This window comes from Anser brachyrhynchus (genome assembly GCF_964034855.1).
Source record: "Anser brachyrhynchus genome assembly, chromosome: 13".
Classification (NCBI taxonomy): domain Eukaryota; kingdom Metazoa; phylum Chordata; class Aves; order Anseriformes; family Anatidae; genus Anser; species Anser brachyrhynchus.
In genome coordinates this window covers 10,955,220-10,967,787 of record NC_137708.1, presented here as the reverse complement: position 1 = coordinate 10,967,787, position 12,568 = coordinate 10,955,220, and the positions used below count along the sequence as shown (strand labels likewise).

Genomic DNA, 12,568 nt, shown 5'->3' with positions numbered 1-12,568 from the left:
TATTCTTAGAGAAAAGTTGGGCTGTCCATTTAACTGGAGAACCGGGGCTTTGCTGGATTTGGGAGAGCAAGCAGTTCTCAAACAAGTCTCAATCCTGTTATGCAATGATTTCCAGGGAACAACCTGTCTGCTTGCTCTTTGGTCACTTCACTGCAGGAATAAATATGCATAAATAAAAATAAAAGGAGCTGTGCCTTTGTACACCCAGATCACTGCTGCTTTTGCTCTACAGTACTCATCTGGTAACCTGCCATCACCAGGAGAGTTGTTGAGGTTTCTGTTAAACGAGTGCCTTGCTCTGAGCACTGGATGGGTGTTTTGTGGCCTGGCTGATGTGTGGTTCTCTGAGCTCCGCCACTTGCGGGGCGGACAGGGGGGACGAAGGTCTTCCTGCTGGACGCTGCCTTGGGAGTCTGTTCTGGTGCAGGGCAGGATGCTCCCGCCTGCCTACGCGGACTCGCCGCGCTCCTTCTGAAAGTGTCCGGGGGACATCGCCTTTCCCCGGCCCTGCCGCAGCCGCGCACTTCCCCGCCGTGGCTGGCAGGGGGCAGCAGAAGCCGCGGAACGGCGGCGGAGCCCGAAGGGGCCGGGGCGGGGCGGGCGGCACCGCGCCCCCTGCGCTCTGCCCCGCAGCGGCCGCAGCGCCCGCCCGGCCCGGCTGTGGGGGCACTTTGTGGGGCGGGGGCGGGCAGAGGGTTGCTGGCAGGGCCTGCTGCGGAGGGCCCGGCTGTTTGCCGATCTCCTCCGCTGTTCTCATCCCGTGTCCCTACGGGCTATCCTTCCACGTGCAGGCCTGCAGGCGGGTGCTGTTGATACCAGTGATGCCCCTTGCCATGATCTCTGTGCTTGTTTAGACGGTTGGTGCTGTCTGCAGGGGCCTTCTGGTGCAGAAAGGGGCAGAGTGTGGCCTGGAGTAAATGCTATCCTGTCCCATGTTAGGAACTGGTTTCATAGTGGCGTCCTTCCCCAGCGGGGCAGTGGCCTGGCTGGCTCATTGAGGCTGTTACTGCAGTGGCTTTTGATACAGCTGTAATTTAGGGGGCTTTCCTTGCACGACAAGCAACTTCTCCTCCCCAGCCTTGTCTAGGAACAGGGGGGAAGAGGCTGTTTTTCTGCAAAACAGACTTCCTAAACCCTGTCAGCCTGTGCTGTGATACCCAGGAGAAGATCTGCTGCTCCCTTGCAGGTGACAGTGTGGCTTTCTGGTCATGGGCTACCCTGAGACCAGGGCATAGTCCTGTCCCTAAGAATAGGGGTGAAGGGCTGTGGGTAGAACCTAAGTGAAGGAAGGAAGAGAGCAGAAGGCAGGTAAACAGGGGGAAAACTCAGTGCTGTGGTGAAGAGAAACATGGAGCAGCTCCCCTGAGCTCCCCTTGGTGTGCTGCTCCCTCCGCACAAGCCATCAGGGGCCCTGGGACACTGCTTCTTAGCCGAGGGTGGTACAAAGAGGTTGGCCTGTGCTTGGCTCTGGATAGAGCTTTTCCTCTCCAGAGTAGTTGACTCCAGCCTTGCATTGATTTCCATTTGAGTCAGACACTACTTAAAAGCCCCAGAGGGAGCTTGCACAGCGTTTGTATCTGCAGTTTCCAGAGAGCATCTTGCCAAGTATCTCAGTGCCTCAATAGCTGAGGGAATCCCTCAGTAGCCTTCTTGTGGATGCCTCTCTCTAGGTCTCCTGAAACAAGGCATTCTGGTGCCAGTCACTTCCAAAGGATGGCAGTCCTGCTTGGAAAAAGGCCATGATCAGCACACCCCAAAGGCACTCCAGTAGTCTTTCCTTCCGTTTTTGTTTTAGGAAGGCTGTTCTCGTATAGGCTATACTCTCACGATATCTTAGTAGCTTTTATTGGTGTTTAATCCCCCTGCAAAACACCTTGAGCAGTTGGTGTTGCTCTTTAGCCCTGCCCTCCTGGCCAGGACCAGGGCTGCAGCTATTCTTTGCAGTGTAGCCATCAGTGTGTAGCACTGCCTGGTTCCTGGGGCTCTGAGTTTTCTGTGAGGTGGTGAAGACATTTACTGTCTCTGTATATCACTGGGCTTCATTTTCCAAGGTTTTACAGGTTTAATTGATATTGGCCCAGGTTAAAAATATTTTTAGCAGCAAGTACTAAACCCTCTTCTTTAAGAGAACGCCTTAGCAAAAGAGTTGAAGCTGTTTTAAATGAGTGGCTTCTTAATGAGAAATAGGTTGCTTTCTTTGAATTTTCTTATCTGTTTTTACCTGACAAAACTTTTTTATTCTGATTTATTTATTTCTTTATTCTCATTGGCATTCTGATCAAGCCTTTCAACTTTCTCGGTGATGGGAAACACCACATCACTTTTGGTAAAGTGAGAGTGGGGAAAGGGACTAAGGCAGTAGCTACTCAGAAAGTATTCTGACTTCTTTGTGGCTCAGGTGGAGACAGAATGATGAAAAGGAAGAAAATTGTTTCCTCTGAAAAATGTTTTACTGCTGTTGTAGCTGGGAGACAGCTTAAACTAGAAATGTAAGACCTTAAACAAAAATGTTTTTTTTTTGGAAGCTTTCATTTTATATTTCTAAAGTCGCTGAGGTGTCAGTTTTTCAAAAGGGTAGAAGATCCCACAGAATCTAGTTTAGTGTGAAGATGCTGCCAGCAACACATCCTTTTAACTCTGGTTCTTGGTAGCAGGGCAGTGCTGAAGCCCACTGAGCTGATGTGCAGTGAGGTCTCTTTGGTTCCTGGCAGTAACTCCTCAGCTACATTGCTCCTTTGCAGAGTCTCTCACACTCCCAATCCTTTCTCAATGCCCTTCCAAGGGATTAGGAGCACCATTGTGTGCAAATTTGTTGTTAGACAGCTGTAGGTTGTGCTGCAGTTTTATAAACATGAATGAGGAGGAGGCTATCAGCTTCCGTGGAATGAACTTTATTTAGAAGACACACCGCTAGAAGAGGAAATGGAATCATGGGCAAGATCCTCTGAATCTAGGAAATAATCCTTCTGGCCCAACTTTTCCTTTTTCTTAACTTCATTTTTAGCCTTCTCTTTAGCAAGCCTTCTGTACTTTGCATGCTGATGTTACTGAGAAGTTCAAGGTGCGAATCCTAATCTTTGGGAGTTGAAACCACCTTCTTTTTACCTTACCCCCCACCCCATAGCATGCATATATAACAAAATAGCCCAATTACCTGACCTCGCCATAGGTCTTCTCTGAAGCACCTCTGCCTCACTGAGTACACAGGATTCCCAGTACTTGTGTTCGATGTGGTTAAGTCTCTTCTTTCACCTGTTATAAGATCTGCTTCTTTGCCTATTCAGGTGCTGTGCAGTAGTACTCATCCCTGTTGCATCACACATGGTACTGAACTTAATTTCACACTGCTGCTACTAGAAGTCAGGTTATTTTTTTTACATTTGAAAACTGACATGCAGAACTTAGAGCAAAAAAAAGTGAATGCTTTTGGCTGTCAAACAGAAGATATGTCGGGTCTTGACTTTGGAATACTTAAGGTTCTCTGCAGTGAAGCTTCTCCTGACTTATGGTAGTGACTGCCCAGCACATCTGTAAGGCAGACCCAGGAGATCTTGTGTCTCTGGGAACCAAAGAGCACAGTAACTGTATTTGAGTGGCTCCCCTGGTACTCTACAATGGGCAAAGGCAGAACCTGTTCCTGTAATGTCCCTTCACTAGATGAGCAACTACTATATTTTCTGCAGTTTTCTGGCTATCTGCTATTTATACCTCATTATCTGTATCAAATAACAGTTCCATGTAAACAGGACCTGCTGTACTTCATTGTGCTAATTCAGTCTGGGATAGATGCATCTGGCTGAAAGAGCTGGAGGTCCGGTAGTGAAGTAAATAGGATTACATAAGAGCAGCAAATTATGGACAGTTTAATTATGTCTGTATGAGGGCAGCAGGGCTGCTCTGAATTCTGGCAATCCTGATTGAGTGCCTGACTCTGCACCTTTGTGGGTATTGTTTCTGGAGAGACTTCACAGACTGTTGGCATCAGGCACCTGTGGCCACAGCAGTTCATGGAATCTGATCTCTTCCCTGCATGCCCTGGCTGCTTTTTATAGTCTAGGGTCTTATGTCTTCTTGTCCAGCATTTTTTCCATGTATTCTTGTCACAGTTGTTCCTAGCTCCCCACCCCTGACTTCATGAGTAGAGCTGTTGGCCTACTTGACCTCCCTCTTGTTCCCTTTAATCTGGAATTCCTCCTAGGCATGTTCAGGATGTGCTTAAGCCTTTGTTTTTTATAGGGGACTCAGGAAAGTTGCCTGGGGAATGAGTGGAGTCCAGTTCTTTGCAGCAACGTGGGAAGTGTTTGTCCTTCACTTTTTCACTTCTACTAATGCAGATGTTGACCAATGCTCCATCAGCAATAAGGATGTGCAAGACAGATATGGACTTTAATAACATGGGATTACTCTTCCAGTGGATAGATGCTTGGGCTGGCTCAGCATCAGAGCTATGGAGCATGCATATGAGCAAGACGTGGGAGAGGAATGCAAAAGAAGGTAGGAAGGTGGCATTAACTTTCACGGCTTTCTAAAAGGGCAATTTGGTCAAAGTGGGCAACAGTTTCCCATCTTATTTTGGACGGTGCTTCCATCATTCTCTCCTAATTGTAATGAAGCAAAAAAAAAAAAAGGGGGGGCAAAAAAAACAACACACAAACAAACAAAAAAAACACCAACCAACCAAAACAAACAAACAACAACAACAAAAAACACACCTTGGGATCCTATATTACAACAGGGGTGTGTGAAAGCTCTTTCTGACAGGGAGCTGCTTAGGCTTTGGGAAGAAGGTGAAGATGAGCAAGGGGCTTCTGGCGGCTATTAGAGTGAAGTCAGGTTGAACCCGCCTCCTCCCCAGCCTCTCCTAAGTGTCTTTTCCTTTGCTGATGGGTTGTTCTACTTTCTTGTCACATGATTTTATTTTTTTTTCTTGAAGCCTGTCCTCGTCTGTTATGGGCAACTCCTTTCAGATCCTCATCAGAATTAATGTGCTGCTAATTTCCTCTTCCAGATCAGTAATTATGATATTTCATAAAGCTAGATCTAGTCATGATTTGTGCATTACCTCCTCTCAATATTTCCCAGTTCTCAGTGTGCTGTTACATTACAGCTTATAGTAATACAATAGCACATCTTTCCATGTGAGGAAGTCCTTACCAATCTGATCAGAATTGCTTTCTTTTCAAGTAGAGAACAAAAAGATATTGGACCTAGACAAGGAGGCCTTTGCTTGTACTGCTAAACAGCAGGTGGAGAAAAACTGCTGTAGTGATTACTCTTCCCACTGCAGCTTCTGGCACCTTCAGATCTGCAGTCCACTGAGCAAGATCTGATGGGCTCCTGGAAAAATGCAAACCTGCTCCTTATGTGTAAGCTGACTGTGGGCTCTTAGAATTTAGGGAAGCTTTCTTTCCTGCCTTTCTAATAATCTCCGCATCTGCAAATTATCAGGTTTTCATCAAAATCTTGGTGTTTCATATGTGGAGAAATTTCTGCTTATGAAAGAATGTCCTATTGAAAACCTCCGGGTGGAGACCTTTCAGGCTTCCTCCAGAACACGTGCCCTCCTAAACACCACCTCCACATCCTGCCTCCAGACGACTGAAGTTATCTGGGGGCTGGTATCTAATGCCTAATGCTTCCCACTGATCACTTACCTATTTGTATAAGAAATGTAACAAAGTAGCCTGATTAACTAGGATTGAGGGAATTAAGCCTGTGTTTGTGGAGATAACGATCAATGAGGTCTCTTAGCACACTTGTTACTCTGGGCTTCCTTTGATTGGCATATCAGCAGCTACACACCATAAATTACCTTGATGGATTCCCCTGTGCATCTGAATTTAAAAGAGATGAGGCAGAAGGTTATTTTAGTTAATATTCTGGTGTGTGATTTTTCCAGGTGCTGTGCAGCTTCTGTCTTGATTCATAACCTCTGTTCTTCCAAATCTAAAGTCCTGTCCGTGCTAATAGCACTACAGGCCATCCTTGAACCTGCCCCCTGGCTTTCTGTAGCTCCCATATTGCTTGACAAAGATCTTTCCTTAAACTGTGTATGCTCATGATGCCTTGGGGTAGTAAGAGCTGAGACTGAGGTGGTTTAATTACCGACACGATCTCTTGGCAGGACCTAGCAGGTTCTCCCAGGTGACAGGCTGGGGCTGCTGGCATGGATCCTGGAGGGAATTAGCTAAAGAGGTGTTCCTGGATGCCTGTGGGTCCACAGCAGAAATTTTGGTACTCCCCACTGCAGCCCATTAGCAGCAAAGTGAGAGGCTGCATGCCTTGGATTAGAAAACACTTGAGGATGTTATTTACTCAGGCAGATTTCCCAGCTGACTGAGCATTCCTATTCCACTAATTACAAATCAAGAGGGTGTTGTGTGCAGTGGCTCCCAGACAAGAGGAGCTTTCATCCTTAATGGGGGCAGGTTGGGAAGAGCAGAATGGATCCTGCTAATTCTGTTATCCTCTCCCATTCTATGCAATCAGTTGAAACAAAATAAAGCTTGCTCTGGTAAATCCTGAGAAATTTGGTGCTCAGATGCTGCAGCTGGCTCCTAACAGCTGGGATCCAAGTCAGCACTGTCGATGAAGTGTATCAGAACTGGGGACAGCTCAGAGCCAGGACTCTTGCTCAAGCTAGCAGCTTTTTTTTTTTTTTTTAAGTCATCTGAATAGCAAAGGGCCTGGGACAAGGGGGCGTATGAAGGAAATGACTACCCTAGATCTTTGGTAGGTGTTTGACCAAGCCAATACAGGACTGTTTTGTTCTTTTTCCAGCTCTTGTGGGAGGGAGAAGACTTAAAACTTGCTCTTTCAAATTTCCCAGAATTGAAGGGCGAAGTGTGGGGCTGAGTGGAAGCAGTGACCCACATCACAGTCCCACCGAACTCAGGGCTTCCCTCTGTAGGGTGAGGCAACCTGATCTCAGTACTGCTGCTTTGGGGCAGTTAGAGCATCCCATTTCTCATATCAAGTGTCCTTTGAGTCCCTGGGCCCATGTGTTCCTAGTTGGCTCAGGCTGACAGGCATTTCCAGAGGCTCTGCATCCCACTGCCAGACAGCTGAGAGCAGCGGCGCAACATCTGCCTGCCTCAGTGCCCTGTGGCTCTTCCTCCTGTGCATAGCTGCTTTGCTCTGCCGTGTCTTCCTGTCATCAAATGCACGACTCCTTTTGCTGCTTGTCTCTGGTCTGTTCGCACTAAAAACCCTCCCGAAGGAGACAGGCCCTGGGAGAGCACTGCCTGTTGGTGGTACGTTTGGGAGAGCCACAGGCAGCTGGGTACTCCAAAGCACTGTGCCAGGAGGAGTCCCAGCCGCCTGCCCTGGGACTTGCAGCCTGATGCTGTCTGCTGCTGGTGTGGCAGATCGGTAGGGGTCAGGGTGAAGGGGCTCCCAGAGGGCTGTTTTGCAGCTCATCGGGCTTTTCTAAGCCTTGGCGTTGCCCCAGTTCTGCTGGGCAACTGGTGTAGTTTTTTCCATCATGTATATACGTGAAGGTGTTTCTGAGAGTGGGTTTTCACTGTCAGTGGTGATGTAGTTAGGGACGGAGGAGACTTGAACTGGTGGCCAAGCCAGCGCTCCTGCACGCTCCCACCCCTGGCACCAGCAGTGCAGATGGTGTACGCGTGAGAAGCTGCGTGAGTGACAGGGAGACAGCCCTTGAGCATGCTTTGACTGTTCCTTTTTTGGTTGCTTTAGCCCATGCCAGCAGAAGGCCATCATGCAAGCCTTTCTGAGCAGTTCTTCCTTTCACTAAGTGCTGAGCTTCTGGCTCAACATCGGCTTCCCGTGTGGCTGCCTCCAGGAGGCAGAGATTGGAACGTCCTGTCTCCTGCAGCCACCACTCACCTTAATATCGTGAAGAGCTCTTATTACCTGGGTCTCTGCTGTTTTGTTTCAGCTAATTAGCACTGATGAGATCCACTCGGTGCTAGGCGGTCTCCCGTCCCTCGGCTTCCTGCAGTCCTTGTAAAGTTTACCAAACATGGCAAGATATTAATCCTTTCAGGGACCATAGCACAGGCAATGTGGTGACTTTTAGAGCCCTTGTTAAAATAGCAGATTCAGCTGATGTCTTTAGGAAACTTCTGTTCTCCTGCTGGCAGGCTTTATCTACAACCATACCGTGTGGCTAACTATCTTTCTTGATGGAGAGGATCCTAAAATTGCTGTTTCAATGAAAGTACAGCCAGTGTCCAAATGCAGTAAGTTCTGGTGTACACAGAGTTCGTACTTCCCTTGGAATTTATTGCTGTAATGGCCTTTGCACCCAAAGCCCAGCCATGTCTTTCAGCCAGGAGCTTTGCTGTTTGGTGTCCAGCTGTGAAGTAGCTTATTTCTATCAAGCTGTAATGAGACCAAGATTTCCTTCAAAGGAGAGGCTCAAGCTGACATACAAGGCTGAGGAAGGTACCTATGAAGGGAAGGGGGGACCTGGAATAATATTCTGTGTAATATGAACATAAGGCATTTTCCAAAGACCTCATCTGATGCTATCAACTCCTGCGATTTGGTGTGAATCTCCTGTTGTTTGGCCCTGCTTCAAGCTCCAGGTTTTTTCTTCATACCACTCTCCGAGTTTTTTGAAACAAAAAAATGAGTTTGGTTTTGTAGGTGCAGAGAGAAACAGGAATCCAGAAGGATCCAGATGAGAAAAACAAAAAAGTCAGCCCCTCCCTAAAGCCAGCCTTCCCGTAGAGATGATTTAGATGAGCATTTAGGTACCTAAAATGCTTAAGTAATTTGGATTTCACAAGCATGCGCGGTGTTAGAAATAGAAATGCTGAAGCATCTAAAACCTCATGACTCCACAGGGGGATTTTTGAACTGATGCTGCTATTGTAACTGCAAAAGAGATGAAAGTCTGTGACTAGGTCTCTCTCCAGGTTTAGTTTTGCCCTTGCCAAGGGACTGCAGGACAAATACAGTCTCTTTCAGGCCCATTAGTTTTTATGAATTTGTTCCACTGCCAGCTTATAGTTCTTGAAATTCAAGACTGTGAGCTACCCCTGCTAAAAGAGCTCTGATACTTCTCCATGGACTTGGGTCTGCCTTATGGAGATATGGATGGGCACACTTTGTCACAGAAACAAGACTCCAGCTCTTTTGCTCTGCCAGCATCTGCTAGGACACAGACATGGAGTTCAACAACATCCTATAAATTTTTTTGGGGTATTTGGTTTGTTGGGTGGATATATGAGCTGAGCATCTATATAAACTGAAGATATATGGCCCTCCCAATGGCCACTTCTGGATGTCTGGCCACTTCTAGGCATGTCTGATCTTGGGTAAAACCCCAGATCTTATCTAAAGCAGCAAGGATTGTGATGCTGTGTATAAGCATTGTGTTGCACCTCAAGCATCCCTTGGGACTACGGAAAAGTGAGGGGAAAAACGACCATCTTTTTGCTAAACCTACCTATTTTGTCATGGATTATCTTTAATCTCAAGTGAGTCACTTGAAAACTCTGCCCTGGCCCATTGCCCTCCTTTTTCCCACCAGCAGTGCTGCAATGCACCAACATCTACAGATGATGCTTCCTTTCTTGTCTGCTTTGCCAGTTTTCTGTAAACTAAACTCCTGGTGGTGGAAACTACCTTCGCGTTTATTTCCAAGATTTATTCCCAACATCAGGTGCTTGAGATGGGTGAAGTCACAGACTGCATAATATATAATGTGGGGTCTAGAGATAGCTGTCTCATTTCCTAAGGTCTGATATTTAGGGTTGGAGAGTTTCAGCAGCAGGGATGTGTTTTCTCTGTTTGAGAGGATGGAAAGAGCAGTGTGTCCTGCAATCCCTTCTTAGGGCTACAGGGAACAAGTGTGTGGGAAAGTCTGCTTCTTGCAGGGACGAGCAAATTCCTACCTGCCACCTACTCCCAACTGCCCAGCACAAACAAGATGTCAGCCAGTGGGTTTGCTGGAAAAGTGCTACCCTAAGGGCAGTGCTGATGAGAGCATGCTTTGAAGGGGATCCTCCGCTTTGCACAGTGCTGAGGGAAAGGCTGCTTTTGCTCTGTTTCTGGAGCCCAGGGTGAGCATAGCATTTCAGGTGGTTTTTTGTCCCCCTTCAGGGGCTTTACCCTGGATTTGGAGAGTTCTGTGCCCTTGCTGGTGTGGAAGAGGGAGGAGGCTTTCTCACACTGAGGGAAGGAGATGCTGCCTTTCTGCCTCAGCCCAGTGCTGTGCCTGCTTCTTAGGGACTGGCCAGTGGTGCAGCCCTTCCTGCATGCTGTAGGAACTGGACCTCAGTTTTGCACGACTGCACCTGATCCTAACTCAAGGCTCTTCCTCCTGTCCGAAGGAGGGCGAGTACCAGATCGGTGCTGGTTTGCATGGGAGGTTCCAGTTTGCTTGCAGGCTGGGAAAGCCACCATCTCCTTGGTGCTGCTTTGTCTCACGGCTAGACTCTGCCTGAGGGCTGCAAACGTGGTGCAGAGCAGCTCTGCCGTGCCCGCTGCCTGCGTGGGGCAGCCCCGGCGGGGAGGCCGGGAGGGCAGCAGCGGGGCTGGGCAGCGTGCGGGGTGAGCGGTGACCCCCGTCCCCAACCGAGGACGCGGGCGGGTGGCTGATTTATGGCTGTGGTGAGACAGGGGTCTCTCGGAGTTAAGCTGTAGGCGAGTTGCCATGGAGACAAGCTAATAAAGCACCAGGCAGCAGCTGGCTCCGATGGCGGCCCTGCTACGGGTGCAAGGAGCGGGCGAGCGGGTGGGTGGGGAGAAGGGGCAGCTGATTTGGCGGGGATGGAGGCGAGCACCAGGAGAGCGGGACAGGAGGAGGGTTTTTGAGAGGGCCCTGGGTGCTTTGAGAGGGAAGGAGGCGAAGGGAGAAAGATCCTCCATCTTCCAGCCCTTTGGGGAGGGGGATTTCGACATGGTGCTCCTTAGGGGTGTGTGGGACCAGCAGCCTTCGGTGGAGGAGCTGATCCCATGTGCAGCTCGGGCACTCTGTTCTGGCCTCCTGCCTGCATCAGCAGCCTGCTCCCTTAGTGCCTGTGGGCTGGGTGCTTCCCCAGCAGCACGAGTGGGCCTCAAAGTGGCTGGGCATGAGTGGGCCTCAAATCAGCTTGTAGAGGCTGCCTGGTGCAGGACTGGCACACAGGACTCATAGCTGTGCTCAGGGTTGGGTTACGTGTGGGGTTACGTGCGGAGCCGTGTGTCACTGGGCCGTGCCTCCATCACACACTGCTGCTTCTGCCTCACGGCGCTGGGGAACATCACCCGTTCCCTGGATCAGCCGCCTGCCCTGGCTGCTGCAGCGTGACTGTTCCCCTGGGCGCTGGGTCTGCACGTGAGCTGGGATCAATGGGGATGGCACGGGCTTGCCTCCAAAGAGCTGGGTGTACCAGAGCTGTGCCACATGTCCCGAATCCCTTGCTCCAGCCCGCACCTACAGAAAGGCCTGTCCAGTCTAAAAGCTTCACTGGGCTGGCGATTATTAAATCTGCAGCTCCATTCAGTTCAAGGGCACTGTAGCACGGACCTAAAACTAACCACACTTTTATTCTGGCTGGTTGAGCAAGGTGGTAGGAGGAAAAGCCTTAGCTAACTATTAGCAAGATATTCCCAGGCTGCTGTACTTCCATTTTGAGAGATTACTCTTCAGTAATATGGTGACAGCCTTAAAGTTTAACCTTGATCACTTTAAGAAGGGTTTTGCCTCAAAGCAGTCTCCTCCTGTAGCGTGCCAGAGTTCAGGTAGGCGCTCCAACAAGTAAAGGAGGGTTTGGGGGTGTGTGTAATATTTTAAGGAAATAAATAAATAAACCAAAAACTGATGATGGAAGCATGCATTAAAAGATGACTGCTTACAGGTTTCACAGGATGTTTTTATAACTCTTACATTGATGGATGCTCCCCACAGAGACTGATGCTCTCAGGGCAGGGCTACATTTCTTCCAAACAGGGTGAAGATCAAGACAACTCTGGCTAGCTAAGGCCAGCTATTGTTAAGGCTGCTTTCCCTTTGCCTCCCAGAAAAGGTCTCCTATAGCCGGAGTTCCTAAGCTAGCTAATGATTTCTTCCCTGTCCAGGGCCTCCCGTGATGTCCCTGCAGGGCTAGCTGGCAGGAAGGACTGGCCAGCCCTTATCGCTGCAGCCAAACCAGAAGGGGCACAGGTCGTGCAAAGCTCTGGAGCCTGCCCAGGAGGGGTGATGGCTGGGATTTGGCTGGTGGAGATTTTGATTATTGCTGTTTGGCTGGCTAGAAGTAGGCCTTGCTGTGGAGCACAAGTGCTTGCTCTGCCAAGGATCTGCGTGAGCCAATATGGCCTGAATCCAGCACATCTCGGGGAGTAGGGAGGGTTGCAATGTGCCTATCCACTGACCTTCTAATTTAGGGTGCTTTTAGGTATGGTACCTCTTGCTCTGCTGGCAGCAGCTCACTGTTTGTATGGCTACATCCCTGTAATTTTTCAGCTTGTACTTTTGCCTGACCCAGTCACGGCCACTTCTCCCTGCCTTCACAAGGAGAACTTGCTGCGTGGTATGGCTCCAAGGGGAGGGACTTCACTTGATTTTGGACTGATAGAAAAAAAAAAAAAAACCAACAAACCACACTTTCAA

General features: G+C 48.9%; 1 protein-coding gene across 4 annotated transcripts in view; it reads left to right on the top strand.

Moving 5' to 3' along the window:
• Positions 1-12,568, top strand: part of LOC308177416 (gamma-aminobutyric acid receptor subunit alpha-3-like) — an 84,647-nt gene that overhangs the window by 9,393 nt on the left and 62,686 nt on the right. The window contains exon 1 of one of the 4 annotated variants that reach the window (XM_080554688.1): positions 10,658-10,711. The exons of the other annotated variants lie outside the window; for them this stretch is intronic. Within the exon in view, the coding sequence (XP_080410814.1) occupies positions 10,673-10,711 (39 nt within the window). The 5' untranslated portion in view covers positions 10,658-10,672. Of the gene's footprint in view, positions 1-10,657; positions 10,712-12,568 lie in introns of those variants that run through there. 4 annotated transcript variants of the gene reach the window in all.